The sequence below is a fragment of the Neolamprologus multifasciatus genome, chromosome 17, assembly GCF_963576455.1.
Source record: "Neolamprologus multifasciatus chromosome 17, fNeoMul1.2, whole genome shotgun sequence".
NCBI classification, from domain to species: Eukaryota; Metazoa; Chordata; class Actinopteri; order Cichliformes; family Cichlidae; genus Neolamprologus; species Neolamprologus multifasciatus.
Window position 1 is genome coordinate 25,823,934 of NC_140455.1, and position 21,958 is coordinate 25,845,891.

A 21,958-nucleotide genomic window follows, 5' to 3' on the forward strand; every position below is an offset into this window, starting at 1 on the left:
GCGATAAAAGCGTCAACACCGCCATCAAATGGACAGGTTTTAAGCAGAAATTTATTGGAGTATAATTTAACCTGTAACATTTTGACGAAGACTCCATAATATGCAGAATTTGTTTCATTTTAAATGCACATTCTGTTTTGGATTTTATTTTTATGTTGTACAGAAGTACAATGTGTTAAACATGTAAATCAAGAAAACATACATATGTACAAAGAGCGAAAACAGCAAAGTCAGCTCAATAAATTAAGACATTCAAACATTTGGGGAGCTTCAATAAAAATAAAAAAAACCAAGGCAACATGCAGTCCATTTCAGTGCAGCTGGTGTCAATCATGTCTGCTGTGTCATTCAATGAGATCCTAGAAAAAAGAGAACACAAAATGTATGTGTGAGAAAAATTACACCATCTGGAAAACATTATAAAACAGTGCTAAATAACATCTCGATGCATGCTCAATCATGCTGGTAAGGAAATCCCAAAAAGTTGATTCTGTTCATCCGGATGCAGCGTTTTCAGTAGGAGAAACGTTTTGTCACTTATCCAAGTGACTTCCTCCTACAGTCTGAAGAAGAGACGAAGAGATCAATCAACCTTTTGGGAGTGCTAAATAACACTTACATAATCTGAGTCCTGTTGGCAGGCTGTGCTATTGCTGCTCGTGCCACTTTCATGATCAGCTGCAGTGGAGTTTTCGTCGTCCTGGAGTCGAAGGTTGGAGAAACGATATATCGGTGTCCTGTAGCAGACAGCAGGAGACCACCACGGTCAGAGGTTTCAGGGTGCTTAAATTTGAACATGCAGCAGATACAGTATGCGTGACTCACCTGTTTCTATAAATCACTCTCTTGACAACAATCACAGCAGAAACAATAGCTATGAGGACGATGATGACTGCTCCTGCACACACCAGGATCAACACCAGCTTTTCTCGCTGGAAAATACACGAAAAGGTTGATATTTATCCAAACAAAGACAATTTTATAAAATGAAGCAAAGACTGAAAAAGCACAATCAACCTACTGACCGGTGTATCAAAGTGTGTGACTGAAGATGTGGACTTTACAGGAGGAGCAGGACTAGGTTTAATACCACAGGCTTTGACTGTCTGCTTTATGAGCTGAGGACTGAACCCACCCTCACACCTATCACTCGGGACCTTGCGGTATCTACAAAGACAAAAGGGAATAGAGTGAGATTTGCATGTGCGCATAAAGGTGGTGTTTCTCCTTGCTTTATGAAGGCAATTACCCTTCTGTCAGAAGCTCATCCTCCTCTCCATTCAAACAGAGCTCATAGGTTTTATTTGCAGCGCTTGGCTGTCTCACACACTCTGAGGTGTTAATGTGTCGATAGTAACCAAAGTCGCTGTAGTAAAGGAGAAAAAAGAGTTTTAGTGCAACCACAAAATGCTTTTCTCTTCTTAAACTTTTGCAAGAAAATGGGTACAGCAAATTATTAAAAAATGTGCAAAGACACATGAAAATGCAGTACATAAGGAAAAGAAAAACAGTAATGCTGGGTCTTTGGGTAAGAATGCAATTAAAATGTTTTAATTTTGTTTTAATTTTGTTGTCTGTTATGTGCAGACACAGCATCCCTTGAGTTAGCTGCCTTTTTTGTGCTTGAGTGATTCAAATGTTTTCCAGACAGAGCAGCATTATGCTTTACACACTGTAAGAACACTTGTCTCTCTTGGTCGCTTGCTGCAAAAAGAAGTTCATGATCGTCTGCTTTCTCATCCTTGGCAAGGAAAGCACTCAGGTCACACTTGCCATTGCTACACTCTCATTTAAAAGCCACAGCCATTAACTAGATGCCAAAAGCCGAACAATGCCGCCTTTCTTCATTAAAAAGGAAAACAAGCAAACAAACAGAAAAAGTAAATGGAAAATAAAAAGCTGATCTTGAACTTCTGAGATGTAAGCAAAGGCCTCAGAATTTTGAATCATTGTACAGCTAAGATAAAGTAATATATTATTATTTATTGTGCAAAAGTCTTGACTAAGCTCTTGTTTATTTATTTATTTTTTTTAGGAAAATGAGAAAGTCAGTATTTAGTAAGACCAGTGATGGGAGTAACGGCGTTACTTTTTTCAGTAACGAGTAATCTAGCTAATTACTATTTCTATCGTTACAACGTTGTTACTGTTACTAACAAGAAAATATGATGTTGCGTTACTATTTTTCAACAAACAGACGGCTGAAGCTGTGTTCAGCTTACTGCACCTTATATCAGTTGCATTGAAGAAGCTGACTATGCGCTACAGCATTCAGCAGCTGCACTCGGCAATCACTTTCTGGCAGACAATCACTTTTTGGCACAACACCTGTAGCTAAGGGGGCAAAACAATCGCATGAGTGCTGCTGTTTGACTGAGGAAGAATAAAGTAGTCGTGGTAAGCCAATCACATGACCAATTTAAGATGACAAAGCAACAAGGTGATATATACCAGTTTTTAAATTGTGTTTATAGGCCACGTAAGACCAGAGTCATGATAAACAACATATACTCTGTGTTTTTTCCTGAATGCTTTTGTCACGTTTACTGTCTAAGGACAGCGCTAGCAAGCACTCTCTGCTTATGACCAAAAAATAAAAAAACAAAACAAAAAACAACAACAACAAAAACCAGCCCGTTCATGTTGGTGGAAAAATGCACCATGTCGACCAATCAAAAAATTATATGGACAACATGACATTTGGTTGTTTAGGAAGACGGGATAGTTTTAGGAGTGACGGCGAGAGAGAGAGAGAGAGAGAGAGAGAGAAAGAAAGAAAGACAGTAGAAAAAGAGAGAGCGCGAGTTTTGAGATGTGTGACGTTTAGCATGTTTGGAGTGTGTAGTTAATGTGTTGTCTTGTGTAGTTAGTGTGTAGTGTTGTGGGTAGTTTTGTGTTGTGTGTCAGAACAATCAGGTGACTGCTGTCTCCAGGTAAAAAACAGGAGCAGTGATACACCTGCTGCTGTCAGACCTGCAGGTATCAGGCTGTGATGTTCTCCTTTATAGTGGACAGGAATTATTTTTTTGGAGTGGCACAAATAATTTGCGTGGCATCTTATTGAATACAGAACAGCTGATTGTTCTGTAAATAGTTCAAAATGGGTTTTTTTAAGGTAAAAGGTCAAATTGACAATTTATATTTGCATTTAAAGTTATGAAATATGATTCAATAAACATGTCTGTGGTTGTTACAGTAAAAAATATATATAACTTTTTCTACTCTGATTTTATGTTTTTGTCTGATTTTAGATCAGTTGTGTTAATACAGTAAGTCAAAATGAAAACATAACTGTAAATTCAGACACGTGAGGTTGTGCTGAAAACAATGATACCAAACAAGGCAAAGTAAATAGTTTTTAAAGGTGAAATGTAGAGGGAAAATCAAAAGTAGTTAACAATGGCCAATTATACCCTGGACCCCAGAGGGTTAAACATTTTTTTTAAGTAACGCAATAGTTACTTTTCAAGTAATTAATTACTTTTAATATCTTGCAACTTAGTTACTAACTCAGTTACTTTTTTTGAAGAAGTAACAAGTAACTAGAATTAATTACTTTTTCAAAGTAACTTGCCCAACACTGAGTAAAACCATCTATAGTCTTCAACAGAGCCTGTACTCTCTTCAGCAAGCCTTCTTCTAATTTCTTTAAGTTGTTTTCAGGAATAAATCTCCAGGCTCCTTGAAAGACATTCAAAGCTCTTCGGCTGTTTCTGCCTTTTGTTCCATTCTCCTTTAAGATTATCCTACACTGCTCCAATAATACTGATGTCTGGGCTCTGGGAAGACCAATCCATGACTGATAGTGTTCCATTGCGTGTTCTTCCATCCTGGTATGCTTTTACTGCATTCACTGTGTGCTTTGGATCACTGACATGGTGAAAATTTAAGCCACTGGCAATCAAATACTTTCCTCGCCCTAAACCATGACAGAGCATCCACTGTGCTTTACAGATGGCTTTAGACAATTACTGTTGTACCTTTCCTGATCTCATCCATACATACTGATGACATCTTGAACCAATAATTTCAAATTAGGACTCATCATTCCATAAGACCTGGTACCACTGATTTTCAGTTCAGTTTTTGTGTAACTTAGCATACCTCAGCCACACTTCCACTGAGCCCATTTCTGGCCACGTCAAACAGTGAGTCTGTTTTTAAATACTCACTCCCAGAGTCCAATATAATGTACCTGAGAGATGCGTCTCTCAGGTACTTCTTAAGAACATGATGTTCATATACTGTCCACCTATACTGTAGATAGTATTTTTTACATGACTTACATGACTTCTTTTGAAACCTGCCCACTTTCACCACATCATTAAGTGGCTTAACAAATGGTCAGATGGTGACTGGAAATGAGTGGAAAAGTGGCCAGTGTGCAAAGAAAAACTTTAGAAGACCTTCAGAAAGCCTTGAGAACTATTGCTCAAGGTCATTAAAAACAAAGAGGAAAAAAAGAAAAGAGTCTGGCTCACTGGAAGCAAAATATCATGAAATGAAAGGTTTTTACAATAATATGTAATACGTTACAGGACCATTAAAAAAAAAAAAACAATCCAACATACCACAAGAAATCTTCTCTGGTGCACAGACAAGGGCTTTGCTTTTTCATTACCACAAAGCTTCGCCCATTTCGGCATAGAGATTGCTTCTTTAACCTCCTGTAGGTCTCCTTAACACCCAGGACACATCCATTTCTTTCCGAGTCCCCTCCTTCTGTTGAATGAGCCAACCACTCTTCATAGTCGTTGTCATTACCTGATGAAGGCAGTGATGACCTATTTAACTGTCACTAACAATCTTTTAAAAAAATGCAGGTTTAACAAAACCAAACCTAGAATGTAAATAAAGCAGTTTTAGGCAATGTTAGTCAAACTAGTGACACATAAGTCTGTCCCAACACTTACTTCACTTACATAAGATTACTAATGCAAGTGCAAAACGGCATCTGCAATACAACTAAGCAAAATGCCACAGGGGAAATATCAAAAGTCCCGGGAAAGTATCTATCTTTTCACCACCAGATAAAAGGGTGTGGTTTAATTACAGCATCTCACACAAATTGTAGAGGAGAAAACAAAACAAAATGCAAACAGGTCTGTTTTCTTCTTCAAATCTGCGTCATAAACAGAGGTAAAACAAGAGGGATGTGTTTTTACAGGTTTTTAGAGGTTGTGGAAAATCCCTGCTTCTGCAGCCGGAAAACAGCTACTACAAGGCACCAACTCACATGAACCTACCACCAGGTGGCAACATGCCATAAAAACCAGTGAAGAGCAAAGAGTGCACAGTAGTCGTAGATGTTATTAGACTTACATTCTCTGGTAATTAGACTCTGGAAATCAATGGTGACTGCTACCCACATGGGCTGGCCGTCTTCCTCGGGCCGGAAGCCCCACACACTGACGGTCATGGCGTTGGTACCCGGCTCAGACGCCAGGCCTGCAAAAAAGAAGGGCTGATCCGTAAAGTTATACAGCTTCCAGCACTGACCCTCATCCGTGGAGAATCTGGTGGTGAAAAACAGTAGAAAAAGAGAAAACTTTAAATCTAAGAAAACACTTCCTGTCACTTCCCTGTGGTCTTTAAATGAGAATAAAGTACTTGATAGTCTTGACTTGTCCTTCACGATGGGCCTCCACAGCCACAATTAGACCCCCAGAGTCCAATATAGTGTAGTGATGAGGACCCCTCAGCGTCCCCCTCCAGTTATAACCTCCATCTGAGGAAACAAACACGTCGGGGTGCTGCGATGACGACAGAGAATCACCCACGCTGCCTGTTAAAAAGAGGAAATCATCTATAAGTGTGCATTTTACACAGTATTTGATGAAATGGTTTGGACTGAAGCACTGAAAGTAATTACATATTAATTACCATGCGCAATAACCAGACCAACAACAGCCGGCTCAGACAGGGTCACCATGGGAACTATATGGTTATTACGACTGTGTTCCCCATGTATATGGAGATTGCACTGGCAAAAGAAAAAAAAAGATCAAAATGAAAACACATACTTACAGACAGATAAATAAAAAAAATTTTCTATGTAACATACACTCTTGATCTTGTCTCCACAATTTATGTTCTCTGGTTTTTTAAGCGGTCTCCACGTCCCTCCTCTGTTGAATGAAATGACAGATTTTATACGGCCATCTGAAAGAAAAACAAAGTATTCCGGTCAATCAGGATTTTAGATATAATTGTCATTATGCAACTCATGGCTGTTTACTGAAAAATCAAATGATTTGTTTTTAGGCTACTCTAAAAAAAACAAAAGAAAAGACGGAGCTTCTGTTCCTATGGGATGATTTTAGAAGTCTCACAGCCTGGCTTTTGTGCTCTGCTCAACAATTCTGAGGCCATGCATGTGCCATGACAACCTCTCTGTAAAGTTTAATAAGTTTTCCTACTAATTTTTTTTTCTTTCTTTTGTAACTTTTATGAGCAGGGTGGAGTCCACCTGCTCCGGGTGTTACAAACCGTCTTTGTCTTGGTCTTTGTCTTTGTTTTTTCTTCACGTCAGCAATCAGCTCCTTAGTTTCGTTAATGTTGGGTAATATTTTGTTCTCTCAGCACCGCACTGCAGTATTGCAGATGACAGTCGTGTTCTCTTCTGTCAGACAATGATGTTATTGGATGAGCACTAAATTGAAAGCGGCATTACAGCGTGTCCAATCTCCTCAATTAAAACACTTATAACTCATAAAGTGTCACAAACAGACAACTGGGGGCTACATTTTGGGGGTTGGAATCAAAAGCTTAAAGCCATTTTTTTACAGGAGTTATGTACGAAAGGCTACAAGACAGAAGATGCATACAATACCTGTATGGAGAATCTTACCAACGTCTAGCTTATTAGTGAGGTACACTCCTCTCAGTGAAGTAATGTTGGTGAAGTCACTCTTTCGATGTCCATCAAACAGGTGGCGCTCTAGAGATTTGGAGAACAAGATCCCACGGTCGTCTGAGGTGTACATGGTCCCAAAGAAGGTGTCTGAAATAAAACGGAAAGGGGAGAAAAGCACGAATGTATCTCACAAAATTACACACATTTGCAATAATGTTGTTGTCTGGACTCTGAGGAGGTTAAACCAAGGCTGATAGTGTTAAAAGCATTGATTAATACCTTGAGTTAGGTGTTATTCTTGTGCCTGAATGATTCATAGGCCAGTGTTAAGTGACTTAACAAAATAAATAATAATAATAATAAAACATTTATCCATCACCTGAGGGAGGTGATGGGGACATGTTAAGCTTTTGAATGTGTGTCCTGGTGTGTGCATGTGTATTTGTGTTACATGTCATGTTATATCATGTCGACAAGATATGCTTATCAGCTTTTGCAGTGAAACCTAAGTTCTGCGTTTCAGCCAGCAAAAGACAAAGTCACCCCACACCACCCATGCACCACTGTCTCAAGCAGGTGTGAATAATACAAAAAAATTGTATTATACTGAAAAGAGAATAAAATTGCAATGGAATGAGGAAGGAAAAGAAACGGCACGAGTTGGAGAGGGAGATAAAAACAGAGAAAGAAAGGAACAAAGCCATGAGATCAACTTGCATGGACAAACACACACTCAGTATTATGGACTGATTTGTCAGCAAGTCCAAGAACTTGTTGAACCAGTCTTGCCTTTACAGTTGAAGTTTTCCATTTCAACAGAAAACAAAAACTGATATGCTGTGAGGACACGTTTGCAAATATGTGTCAGTCATAGGGTTAATTTTTATAGGTGTGGCTTTTTGAATGGAAAACATTTTCAAAGATATTAAAAGGTCCCATTTGCGGGTTTATGTATCTGTCTGATACCTCCCGGGTTGTCCACGTGCAGGAAGAGCATATCCTCATCTCCATCCAGGATGGAATAAAACTGCAGACAGAGACACATATGAAAGTCGAGAGCAGACGTGGATAAAAAAAACACGCACACACAAAAGAGATGACTCGTTCAATTTTTTGCTATAAATCTTGTCTAATCTTCGTGAGACAGAATGTGTGTTTGTGCTGTCAACAAGATGTGTGGGTGTTTCATCAGAGCAGGTGTGTGTTCAGCTGGCGTTGAAAGGGAAAATGTTGCCACTGATGGGTTTTTTTGCATATCAACCAACTTCCTTAGTATGAATGAAGTATCTGCATTTATCTTTAATGTTCCCCACCCATAAACCTGACACAAAGACAAATGGAGCGGTGCGATAAACATTTCAATATCATTTTAAAAAAATCCTTATAAGTGCCAATTAAATTCAATTTAAAGCTACTGTGTTGTGCTGGGGGGGAAAGGGTAGAACCACATCTTGCTTATTAATAACTTACTAAGAACTAAAAGCAGTAATAATACTATATCTTTGAAGGGTCAGTAATATGTGCTGATAAAAAAAAGCAGACAAATGGCTGTGCACTTTAGTGGAAGGTTACATTTCGGTGTTGACTAGACAATCTGTTTTTAAATACTTAGTGCAGGAGGGGATTAATAATGAGGGCAAAAACTGATGATGTGTCGAGTTCACGCATAATCAGCTTTTGCCCTCAGGCAATTCTGATGAATTAACCTACAGTAGATTAATTAGATCTGAAAAAATTCCTGAATCTACCTACAGTAAATTCACCCGAGGGAACACATCATCAGCTTTTGCCCTCAGACAAATGTGATGAATCTACTGGAGATTCATCAGAAAGCGAAAACGTTGCTGTATATTCATCAGATTTGCCTGAGGGCAAAAGCTGATGGTGACTCCAAAAATCATCAGCCATACTTTTGATTTCATTTTCAGCCTGTTACTGCACTACCGTGTTGGGCGACCCTTGAGAAACTGCCCTAATTTTGGTAATATATTTTGGTACCAACACCAAGACATTATTAACATATTAGACTGTTTTCATTAAGAGAGTGCTATACTATGCTTTGCATTACCTCAAAATCTCCCAGTTTGATTAGTTTAAAGTAACTCTTTAGTACTTGAAGGCACTAATAAGCTCTACTACCACGTCCACAGTGTTCACTGTGATTCTAATGAGGTCTCATACTGTTTGTAGCCCCCCAAGAGGTTTTTTGGCTACATTGTACATAATGCTGCTGTCATCAAAACACTTTATGTTTCTGTGCCACAGTTGCTTTTTTTAAGTACTCTCAGCCGCCCACGTATTTCCCACCGACAGCAAATGGATCCACATGTGTGGTTTGGCACAGATTCCACTTTTATTCTTTTATTGTATTCCTAGATCTGATCCAGAGTCTGGAGTCCAGACTCTGGATCAGATCTAGGAATGCACTACTTGTGAGGCTGAGCTTGTTTCTTCTCCCAGAACTGAACAAGTTAATTTTACCGTGTAAGGTGAATGTGTTAATATCTACACTACAGAGGTGCATCTGTATTGTATTTAATATAGACAAGAAATTATATACAGAGGGTGGAGTATAGAAATGTTAACAACACTAAAGCCAAGGAAATCTGCACAGGCTCTTGGACTTCATGCTATGTTGGCCTAAAGAGAGAGACCACTGGTGATCTGCACAAAGATAAATATTAAACACTTTTGACTCTGAATCAAACAAAGTTGCTCTAGTAGAGCCCAAGATTAAAAATTGAGCTGAATTCTTGCAGAACAGATCCTCTTTTAGTTTGAATGATAAGTAAGCACAATCTGTCCTTGGTCGTCTCGGTCATGGTAATCTTAAGCACTTAAAATAAAGTAAACTTGACTTCTTCTTGTTTGTGAAAACGTTTTGCCGCTCATCCAAAAGACTTCTTTAATTCTAAAAACTGATGAGTTAGATCATTGCCTTGGAGGTTGTCCCAAGAGTTACTGACTAAGGCTGCATGAGGGTATGAGGGTCACGTGAGGTAAGGAGTGAAGCCACCTCTCCGTCAGTTTTTAGAACTTATGAAGTCTCTTGGATGAGAGAAAAAAATGTCTTCATGAATCAAAAAGACATCCAGCTGCCTTCATTTCAAGCGCTTAAGAAGTAATCAAGATCATACATTTGACTGCCTTGTGCTACAGTTAGATTTTGAATACTACCAAACATAATTGGTTCAATTCCCAGACCTACCTGTAGAATATTAGATGTTGTTGCTAACACACTCAACAGAAATGATGATTGATATTTTCTCTCACCTGCTCAGTGGATGCAGAAGGCAGGAGTGCTTGACTGAAAGTATCTCCTTGGTCTGATGAGAAATACATCACACGAGGAGATCTCTAGGAGAAAAATAATGCATGACTATATAGATCGAATATATACTACTCGATAGACCGAAGTGTATAAATAATGATCCAGCCATCTTACCGGGTCTTCCATAACGGAGAAGAAGAGAAACGCTCCTATGTAACCGAAACTGTAGATGTCCTCATGGATTATGGTGAAGGTCTTCCCCAGGTCCTTTGTTCTTTTCAGGATTAAATCTCCCCTCTCCTCTGCCTCAACTGTATCGACAAATGACAATAATAACACGAATAAGTTCAATAAGAAATGTGCACTTGCCTTAAACACATTTAAGCTCATTGCTCATCCGCATAAAGCATGCACCCTCACAAGCAATAAATGTTTTGAGTGAAAAAAAGCACTTATATTTATTTAAAGCTTGTGAAATTAGGCTCTGATGTACACAAGAGTAGTGATTTACACATCTGACGGACAAGTGAAAGTTTGATCCTGGAAGGAGACGTAGATCCTTTTGGGGTTGTGTCAAGAAGGACTTTCAGTGTAAAAATCCACCAAATCAAAAGCTGTGGAGGGTAAGGTAATAGTGTTTTCTCATGTAGCTGTCTAAGAATAAGCGCTGCTCTACTTATGGATTGTTAAAAGATTTCTTTATTTAACTGTGATAATTGCTTATGTTTAGCGTTAAATTTCGCAGTAATGCCTGTACATAGCGTGTCAGCATTTCTTTAACTGGAACAAAGTGACCACATGAAGAAGTTGCTCAAGTTTAGACAACACCCACTACAAGATCGTTAATCAACTTGTTCATCTTTGTCTTGCAAGGCTGCACCCTGTGCAGCCTCGTATGCAATCACCAGATAAGAAGTTGTTTTTTCCTTAACTTGTACTCCACTCATGAGTAAGACAGTATATAAGAAAGTTTGAGCAGATGCCTGGCACGCATTCCTGCACGACTCTGTAGTTGACAGATCGTGCTCAGGAATCGCCCATGTACATGAATTAACTCTGGGCCCGTGATTCTTTATTTTCCTGAGGTTTTCTCCTAACATGGATTTAGTCATCTTAGCAATTATAAATCAAACTTAATCTCAATACTCTACCCCTCAGTTCCTCACACAACTTGGTAATTTATTTACTTGTTTTGCAATGTGCTTATAGCATGTCAGTTTTGATCTACTTCAGTTGCTTTATTGTTTTATTGTACTTGAATAGCTTTTATGCCGCCCCATAATCAAAGGATTTTTCCTATGAGATATTAAAGATTTTAACTTGGCTACAAAAGCCATAAAGATGCAGATTAGATTAAACATTAAAAGCAGAATTCTTATGACTATGCAAACCCTGTTACACACAAAATAAAAACATATATACACACTAGAATACAGACAAGCCTGTATTACAAAGTGTTTGATCTTTAAATTGCACCAGTTTTACAAAACCCTTTAACGGCTTTACAGGTTCTTACCTGCATCTACTTGACTGCAGCTGAAGAACAAATTTATGCCAGCTCCCCTGATGGAAAGAGGAAGGAAAAAAATTACAAACACCTCAAAATGTCACAATTTTAATAGGTTCTGTTTCTTTTTAAACAAGCATTTATTGCTTCAGAAAAACCTTGCTCGTATCATCTCAGTTTATTCAAAGTCCCACATGTTACGCATGTCATTATGCATTTTCCAGTTACTATGTTTGTGCCACAGAGCTATCTGTTTGATAGAATGAATAACTCTTTTTCCTTCTTTATTCTCACCATGAGAAAGAATGCACTCCATCGTGAACTTTTGTCCACCAGGCCCCAAAGTCCAGAGAAAGCCAAAGACCGCCCTGAAAGTCAGGAAACAGAGCAATGTTTACACATTAAGGAGTGTTCCTGGTGTGTGTTTGTGTGGATGATAAACATGTGTGTCTGTGTGATAGCCAGGAATATTAAACAAAGCAACGGAAACCACTAAGGGACTTTAAAAGTTCAACAGACTCACATCAATGCTGAGGGCCACAAGATAGTCAGGGTTGGAGAAGTGGTACACGATTGGCTGCGCCAGGTGAAAGGGCAGTTGGATGAACTTGAAGGTTGCACCAGCATCAGTTGAGGTGAAGATAATCCCACCTGGATTGTTAAGCACCGGTGTGTCGGCTGTTAAAATCACCTGTCAGTGAAAATCAATGGAAAACAGCTCAGAGATGGAAATTTGAGAAAGAATTTTAGCTTCATCAATAACTTTTGGGAGTTTCGTGCAGAATTGTCTGCTTAAAATTCAGTGCATGCAAGCTCTGTACTTGTGATTTCATGAACTTGAAAGAAAAAAGAAAGAAAGAAGAAAACCATCCACTTTCTCAGCTAAAGATTCTGCTTGCATAGCTCCGTGCAATATAATCAGTCTGTGGACAAAACTGTAAGAACACTAGTAGGTAAGACTCAAGCTGATTAGATGTCAGCATACAAGATATTTTCACACCTTCATGTCAAAACATCACAAGGTCCACAGCCAAACGTGCAATGCAGTTTACCATCACTAACTGCTCTTTCATTGCACACCCACAGAAAAGTGTTAGTAAGAGTAGGGATGGGTATTGATAAGATTTTCACGATTCCGATTCCATTTTCGATTCTGTTTAACGATTCGATTCTTTATCGATTCTCTTATCGATTCTTTTTTAAAAAAAAGGAGAACACTACGGTCTAATAGCTTAGAACTTTGTTTTATATCTTCTCTTTGACCAAGATAGAAATTTAGGAGTAACATGGCCTTACAAACCCAACAGTGAGATCTTAAGAGATCCACAGCCTACAGCTCTTCAATGGGGTGTCACTGGGCCCCCAGGAAAAAAAAATTGTAAATGTAAAATAATAAAATAAATATTCTTCTGTAGCAATAACAAAGTATAACATAAATTATTCAGTAGCAATTACACAAGAATATCCAGTAATGTCCCTGCCTACAATTAAACACATTCACTTACTGAAAATCATCTGCTGTGGCAAATGGGTGCAAGCCTTTGACCACAAACTTAGTCACTGCTCGGTGACATTCGTCTATCCTGGCCTGAAAGGAGACGCTACCGGTAGACTGCAGCGAGAACTGCCAGCATCTGAGCCAGACTCTGTCTCTCTCTCTCATCATGGTCACCTAAACGCACAGTAATGGCAGGTTTTGTAATAAGGCAGATCGCGCTAACATAATATGCACTGTTAGTTGATTATTTACCTGCCGCATTAACGGGAGAGGACGTGCAAACGTTACCGCTGCTGCTGGGTTGAGATTCACGAGTCCGGAGCGGAATTAAAAACACGACATTCATTTAAGGTTATCGCGTGTTTTGTGAGCAAATGCTTTTGCATATTCGTAGTGTTTCCTTCCTTAAATGAAATATCTACTTTACAAGTATTGCAAGTTGCCCTGTTGTCATCCGTTCTCGTAAAGTATAACCAAAGTTTTGAGCGTTTGAGCCGCTTACGCGCCATGTTTCCTGCCAGGTAAATGACGCTCCGCAACGTGGTGACGTCATTCGGGGCGACTGGAATCGATAAGGGAATCGTTTGCAAAAATGGCAAACAATTCCAAGGAATTGAAACAGTGGGAACCGGTTCTCAACAAGAACCGGTTTTCGATACCCATCCCTAAGTAAGAGTGTAAAATAGTGCTACTTACAGAGATCCCAGGTCCAACACTGACTCCAAATTCCTCCTTAATAAAGGTGTGGTTGATGCTCTGAGAAATGTCATGAAAAGATTTGCCATAATCCGTGCTGATGAGAGAGGAAAGATGGTTACGTTTTGATTGAGGTGCCCACGGTAGCTGCTGATCAGATTCTAACTCACCTTCTGTAAAGTCGTGAGGAGCCTCCTTCATTTAAAGGATGAACTGGACCACTGATTGTTGACAGCACCAAGACCACCTATCAAATGAAGAAATATAGTTACAACTTTAAACACTGGGTTAAAAAGTCACAGTTAGATTAAGATCCAATCTTATAGCACACTTTAATTTGGCTTTTATTTTAAACCAGCATGTTGTCTGAAATGTCTCTTACTGCGCAAAAACCTGGTCAAATCTGTGCTTTCATTCTATAAACAAATCCTTAAAGTACAAGATGGAAAGCTCAGAGATTGTGACCACTGTAAGAGCTAATGAAATGTATGTTTTTCTTATATTTTCCTTAACACTTCATTACTATATTCCAGTTGTCACTGACAGAACTAGTAAGATAAGGATAAAACCAGGGGTATTGTGAAATTACATACCCATGGATATTAAAGAATGAGGAGAATTTGCTGTGTTTAAAATCAGCCTCAATTATATTTAATTCATTGTCGTATATTGATGCATATTTGTGTGTTGTGGCACTTTTTTTCCTTTACAAACTCTACCTTGAATTCTATTGTGCCCCTGTGACATGTAAGAGGCTATATGCAATAAACGTTCTGTATAAGAAGCTACTCACCCCTGTATCATCACCAACCCATGTGAGAATTACATAGGAACCATCATCACCATTAAAACCTGTCTAAAGAGAGAGGAGAAAAACTCACACATCACAAAAACAGGCCTAACAAGCTAAATTAGATCTCTTCTCACAATTTCCTGTAATTTTCCCAATAATACTGTTTGCCAAATGAGTATACGGGCTTACATTACTATACGTGTTTATATTACTTTCACTTGGTTGAGAAACCCTGTTAAGCATTGCAAAACACAAATAAAAACTGGTACCAACTTCAAAGTCCTGGAATCTCTTTCTTTACATTAAATAAAAGGCACGACGGACGTTGCACCTGCCTTGACCAAACTGCAGCTCACCTCGTGTGTGTTATCATCCAGAACCTCGTGTTCGGCGGGGGTGAGGAGGAGCCGACAGGAGGTGAAGGGAGGCCCATGTGAAGGCTTGGAAGTGCCTGGGGAGCTGCTGGCATCCCTCCTGGGGCGACGGCGCATTTGGCCCTGGCTCTCACTATGCTGAGTCCGGCGGAAAGTCAGCGTCTTTCCCTCCTTGATTCTGCATTCAACTCTCATAAGAAGAACGACGAACACCCCCAAAAGCACCAAATGTCTCCAGATCATGTCGACAGTGATGTGACTACAATTAAAAAAAAAAAGAGTCCCACTGACCGATATGCCTGGCAATAATGACTCACTTTTGTTGTACTCTAAAGGTAAGTGGGTGTGGGAAGTGCTTGGACGGGTCATTAACATAAAAAGTGCTGCGCTAAGTGGCACTTCCACCACCAGCAGGTGCTTCTGCCCGCATCCTGGTGACCTAACTGCAGGGAGAAAAAAGTTTGGGGGAGTTTGTCTTAAAACAACAGATTAATTCGTGATTCGTTCACTTATCGTCAATAAATTAACAAATGAATTAGCAACAACAAAAAACAACTGGAATTCACATTTACAGAAGTTAAGGACATTTTAAGGACAGCTTCAAAAGAAAAGTTCTAGCAAGCTTTGAAAGAAATAAGAGACGTTAATGTGACATAAAATCGCAGTAGTATGGGCAGGTTAACGCAAGAGGTCGACATGTATTAGCTTGTGTTGCTTCCAGATGTGTAGAATAGAATAGAATAGAATAATCCTTTAATTGTCCCACAAGGGGAAATTTGGTTGAAACAGCAGCCAGAAAGACACATATACAAACAAACAGTACACAGGACACATAACAGAAACATACACAATTCTTTCTTACATATTTACATGTATGAACATGATAGGCTATGATGGCAAAATACCTCAGGGAATTATGGCTATGATTCATCTAGTTAAGTTGCTACGACGTCATAGTCATGTCCTGAACAAGTCAGATGCGGTGCCACAGAATTACACAGCTGCTTTCACCGTGGGGTGAAAGCAGCTGTAACAGGCTTTCCCTTTGGAATACCTTTTCATTTCCAAGAGACCATGTGAGCTAATACAGGAACTTTCATCTTAACAGATATAGAAAGTGAATTAATACATTGTTTCAATTAGGATTAAAGTTAAAGAAAATTAATTATAATGGTGCTGTATGCATTTAAGGGTAGGAAACCGAAACCACTGAAGTGGTAAAACAAGATATATTAGTTAAAAACGCAAAACATAATCTTATGATGAGTCACCTCTAATGACTTGTTTTTAGGTACAACTACAACCCTTATAGTGAAAAAGCACTCGAGAATTTGGAAAACTGACAACAACAAGTATGGGCGCCACCAATGGGTGGTCAGTGGGGGGCTCTGGCCACCCACCCAAAATTTGCTTTGTGGAAGAGTGAATCTTAATCTGTTTCTGCCTAGCTCTGCCGAAAATCAAAGCGATGGCTGGACTTCCAGTCAATCAATCAATTAAAACGGATTATTATGGATTTCAAAATCTTCTTCGCTTTTCATATGTGCCTATTTTCAGTGATATCAACTTTAATAGCAGGGAATTAACTAAGCTTATGATTTTTTTTTTCTTTCTCTCATTTTTGCCATTTTCAAGTAACGTATATTTGACAACAGCATAATAAAACTGGAAATTCAGTTTTTGGTGTGCCAACCCAATAACATTAGAGAACCATCCCACTGCTGATATGATGAATGAACTTCTTAAGACACTTGGCCAGGAACTTATCTCTGCAGGGGGACTATTGTAATTTGTTGTTATCAGCTCGCTCTAAAAGCTCCCAGTTCAGATTCAGGCGATAGAAACTCTCTACTTTACAATAAGGCTTAAAATGTTGTTTAATGTTAAAGCCTATAGTTAAGGCTTGATCAGATGTTCCTGAATGCTGCCTTGATTATTGCTGTAGTAGGTTTGGCCTGCTGGGGGCTTCCCAATGATGCACTAAGTGTTTGTACTTCAGTCTTATCTCTTCATTCTATGCATGTTTATACAACACAATATTTAATCATTAGCTATTATTTCACACTGCCTCTCTTTCCTGTAGTGTGTCTTTTGTTCTGTCTCTCTCTGCTCTCTTGTCTTTACCGTCCCCTCACTGGTCATGGAAGATGGATTCCTCTCCCTGAGCCTGCTTTTCCTGAAGATTTCTTCCCGATAATAGGGATAAAAAAAAATTTGCATTCCTACTGTCGCCAAATGCTTGCTGAAATGGAGTTGTGTGATTGCTGGAGTTTCATTCTAATATTGTAGCTTAATGTACCTTACAATATAATGTGACTTTAGGAAAAAGTTGTTATAAATTAGCGCTATGTAAATAAAATTGAATTGAATTGAGTGGCATGTTCCACCTGAAGGAGGTCCCTGGGCAGACACATGGCATGCTGGAGAGATTATATCTCTCTGCTGGCCTGGGAAGGCCTCAGTTTTCCTCTGAGAGAGGTGTGGGCCTTGCTGCTTAGGCTGCTGCTCTCGTGGCCTGTCCCATGAAAAGTGGAAGAAAATGGTTGAATGAATGAACTGAATTCTATAATAGGTAAAATAATACATGGTTCCAATTAGGTTTAAAGGTAAAGAAAGTGTCTTAAATGTATTATCCCATATCCTATTAGGGCACAGAAGCAGAAACCACAGAAGTGAACTTAAGAGTGTGTAGAAAGACAAAAAACTTTTTTGTAATGACTTGTCTCTGATTTGGTTTTATTTGTGCTTGGGTTTGCTTACGTACAAATTCCACAACTGCTACCCTGATTGTCAAAACACTTTAAAAGCCCTTGGGATAATCAAAGACTGAGAGCCAAGTCTTTTGTGCAGTGAAACCATTCAAGCTTCAATGGTTATTTTGTCCACTTGAAAGAACTAGAGATCATAAAGTGGTAAACCACAAAACTCTTATATAATTCACATTAAAATGCCCCCAAAATGCTGTTTCTTTGATGAATATGATTTCCTATTTAGATTTTTTTTCTGTGACCAGAGGTTTTCTGATTTAGCTCCCAACAGTGATTCACTGTTCACTTTCTATTTTCTGATTTTGTCTCCTGAAAAGCCTGAGATGGTATCTGCGCTTGATAAGAAGAACAAATGTTATTTATAACATTTTACCTTTATTCATGTTGAAATCCTGCACAGAGTCATGCTTTTCAGCTTTTACAGATCATTTCCCAGCTTTGTCGCGCAACACATATTTGATTCATAAAACCTTACTCACAACAAAAAGGCAGACAGATCTTTACACAGTGGAGAGCTTGTTGCGCAATTTTTGCTGGAAGTCTGAAAGTTTTTTGTTTGTTTTTTTTCTTTTCTAGAGAAGTCATGTTTTGTTAAGACCTGTTAGTTTTATGGCAGCCTGCATTTCTCTTTTGGACTCCAAGTTCAGTTGCTGGATCACTACCAAGCCGAAACGCGCACCTTGTACTCTGACTTCTACATGCTGCAATAAACTTACACACATCAAAAACATTCATCAAAAATCCCCCAATGTTTTCATTCACTTTGCTTAGAAAAATATATACAAAATGTGTACTTTTAACACAAGGAATGTGTTCTGTGTTCAGTAGTGGTTTTACACAATAGCTGCTACAAGACATGACAGCAGACAATGGGCTACAAAAAAGTGCCCAAACAGAAAGAACCATTTGGACCATAAATCCACATAAGTGAACATTCCATGTCCTTCCAGACAGCTGCAGAACATGTCCAAAAACTACAACATGACGATCTTCTCATGAGCCAATGTTTTTAGTCACGGGCCGCCCTCCCCAGTTGTTTGAAGAAATGTCCCTCTCTGTCTGTTGGTTCAGCTCCTGTAAGTAGTGATGGTCCTGCACGTGCATGAGACCACCAACGGAGTCCGCTATTTCATAAAGGACTGCAAGGACGGAAAGTGCTGTTCCAAAGAAATACATTTTCAGGATGGCCGCCACCATGGTTTCTGTGAGGAAGAGCTGCCTGCAAAAGGAGAAGTAAATATTCAGATTTTGATGACAGACAAACATTAATTCTACAGCAGGGTGGCCATATTTTGATTTCCAAAAAAAGAGGACCCTTAGGCCCAGTCATGAAGAACTTTAATAATACTGTTTGCTTAAAGAAAACTTTAACATATTTAAACGAAGCCTTCTCTGTGCGTTTAATGAATGGTGAAATTAAAAAAAAATGTCAGATAGGCTTTTATAAGTCTACAAGTGCAAAAAAGGACAGTTGGTCATCCTATTCTACAGCAGATTTTTTTTTTAAAAAGTGAAAAAAAAAAAAATCAGGTAAAAGATTTGTAAGAAAGGTTAAGGCAAAAAGACCTAAACAAAAACATGCATTGATCTATGCACGTTTGACAGATAGCTTGTCACCAGCCTACAGATTTTTGAAGCCAAGCAGGTAGCTAAATTTTGAAACGGTTCATGTGCATTTTGATCACTGTTTATATCTCGATACGGTTAGATGACCGCAGTACAAAATTCACCACAAGACATAGTAAACAAGTAAAAGCGTTCTGTTTTAGAAAGAAATGATCTAGGAAGGAAGCTTGAATCACCGGCATACATCAACAGGAAGATAATTCGTGCTGCGTTTGCAAACTTCTGGAAGAATCAACTTTACCCTGAGGAATAATCTAAAGTCCTTACGTCTCTACACATTTTCGACGATGCAGCTGTTACTTTCAGTGCGGATGTAATAGTTTCACTTATTTACTGTGCTCAAATTTACTTAAAAGCAGTGAAAAAAAAAAAGTAAGGGACGACTGTGAAGGCAACAGTCAGAAAGCGAAAAACACATGGCTTTCAATGCGATAAAACGCAGACATTAAATGCTGCTTGTCGGTACTTTAACCGAAAGGCTCTTAAAGACTGGGACATGGTTTCTAATGGCACAATAACATACCAGAATATCCACCGATCTCTCGTTTCTCGAAGCTGTGCAGGCTCTGTTTCTCCAGCGGGCACGACACGGCACGGCACAGATCAGCAAAGAAACCAGTTAAGTTGTTTGGTTATTTTGTCCGTCTGTTAGTTCATACGGTGTTCCTTCGTGCGAGGTGAGGAACTCTTCGTCCAACCCGCTGCTGTGCCCACACGGTCTGACTCCCCCTCTCACTCTCTGCTGTGGTATGATAGACGACGTCACGAAGAGGAGAGTTCTGGGTTTTCCAGGCTGTTGATTAATTTCCTGTTTTAACAGCACTCAAATCACTTTCGGTCTAATTGTTGTGTCGATAGTCAGTTCACGACTGACACATTATCTGATAAGGATATGGGAAATTTGTAAACGATTTCTAGTGAAAAAAATGACAGTTAAGTGTGTGGACTGTGGTTAATGTCCTTAAATCTAAATTCTTTTTTTTTAATGACCAGCAATTGTTAATTATTCTTGACTACATTCAGGTTTTGCAAAAATGTGCCATTTTGGAATCGTGACACTCGGGCTTAGAGACCAGGCAAGCCGGTTGTGAGGGAAAATGAAGATTCCCAATCAAGAGTGATTGATAAAGCTATAGAGTCACGCAGCCATGCTGTCAGTGACACCCGGTCGCTAGAGAAACTGGCATCCAAATGCCTCTTGGTAATTGCCTTGGTCTTTAGCATATTGTTGAGCAAATTAAACTTGTCTACAAAATTTGTCTAGCTGTTCTCCAAGGTGTAGTTTCTGCTCTGCATCACACTTAGTTTGATAAAGATAGTAAGTTTCAAACATGAAAAACTACAGGCAGCCATGCAATCAATAAAATGTTTTTGGTTGTATCATATCTAATATTTGAACATCAGTTGAGCAATGTGTGCATAATGTCAAGTGAGAAACCTTAAAAAGGTTTTAGCTTCCTAGGGAAGCCACCAGCTGCTGGGGAAAAACATGCATTCCCAGATTTGTTGGCAGTGGTTCTTGGAGGTTGCTGGCTGTTGCTGGGTAAGTCGGTTGCAAAGAGTGTGCAGCACCAAAAACCTCATCATTGCTTTGGCTGCTGCTCTCTTTGTAGCAACTCTCTTTTTTACTCTCTCTTTTGGTTGACTACCTGACAAGCGGTAGTAAAGGTTGGTAAAGTGCGTGCCAACTTGCCAACGTTAGGAAATATACATTTTTACCCAAAAACCAATCGTTGTGGACCAGTGTCTAGGCCTGTGTGACAGGGACCAAATTCACTTGACCCTACAGTTCCACTATGATCATTCAAAATTGCTTACAAGTTCACATCATGTGTTTAGAAGCCACGCAACTGGAAAACCTCTCATTATTACTACACTTCTGTATGGCTCTAAGTACTGGATCCTTCTAAATGAGGGCATGGACAAGCTCGAATCTCACAGATAAGGTGCCTGTGCCAAATCCTGGGTGTCAGTCTGGTCAGCCGACCTGCATCCATCAGTGCTGTTCCACCAAATCAGCCACTCCAACCCTGATTCATCAAAATGAACTAAGGTTATGTTGACAGGTCTACAAAATTGAGGCTGGTTGCTTTGCCAAGAATTTGCTGCTTGAAACCCAACATGCCAGATCCTGCCTTTCTTCATGGCTAAGAAGTGGCAATATCAGATTTTAGCTTTCAGTTTTGCTGCTCTAAAATCTTACAAATGCTTCGTATGCCCTGCACCAGCACCAACAGCTGAAACATGTTCACACATCAGTTGACGAAGTGTGTGAAATGGCAAAAGGTTGAATGCAATGGGAGCAAATTTGCTTTGAACTCCTTCTTGCTGTGGCACGGCAGGACGCTATGTCAAGTATGTTATTGCAATAATGAAATAATGAATGGAGGAATCAGCCACTAGCTCAGTTTCTGTGTCAAATTAGTAAAGGCCTTCATGTGACTCTATTGGCTCAGTTAGTTTTAGGTCATAGTGGATAACACATGTTCGTAAAGCGAGGTAATTTTGTAATTCAGCATCATTATTAAAGGCAGAAAGGAGGACTGACCAAGGTGGGCTAATGACTTGT

The 21,958-nt window shown here is 39.2% G+C and overlaps 1 protein-coding gene across 2 annotated transcripts; it reads right to left on the reverse strand.

Moving 5' to 3' along the window:
* Nucleotides 1-228: 228 nt before the first annotated feature.
* On the reverse strand, nucleotides 229-20,470 carry LOC146499500 (sortilin). Of its 2 annotated transcripts, none has more exons than XM_085138050.1 (22): nucleotides 19,909-20,470; nucleotides 14,978-18,978; nucleotides 14,622-14,684; nucleotides 13,999-14,075; nucleotides 13,829-13,925; nucleotides 12,158-12,325; nucleotides 11,929-12,002; nucleotides 11,644-11,690; nucleotides 10,302-10,438; nucleotides 10,130-10,213; nucleotides 7,823-7,883; nucleotides 6,851-7,003; nucleotides 6,065-6,162; nucleotides 5,884-5,983; nucleotides 5,611-5,785; nucleotides 5,323-5,516; nucleotides 4,572-4,764; nucleotides 1,250-1,366; nucleotides 1,026-1,167; nucleotides 826-932; nucleotides 620-737; nucleotides 229-359 (listed from the first exon to the last, which is right to left on the reverse strand). In XM_085138050.1, the coding sequence occupies exons 2-22, from the start codon at nucleotides 15,368-15,370 to the stop codon at nucleotides 345-347; spliced, it is 2,613 nt and encodes an 870-aa protein (XP_084994176.1). In that variant the 5' UTR covers nucleotides 15,371-18,978; nucleotides 19,909-20,470; the 3' UTR covers nucleotides 229-344. The 2 variants fall into 2 exon arrangements, with proteins under 2 accessions (XP_084994176.1, XP_084994175.1); XM_085138049.1 differs by having other exon boundaries at nucleotides 14,978-18,982; nucleotides 19,913-20,463.
* Nucleotides 20,471-21,958: the final 1,488 nt, after the last annotated feature.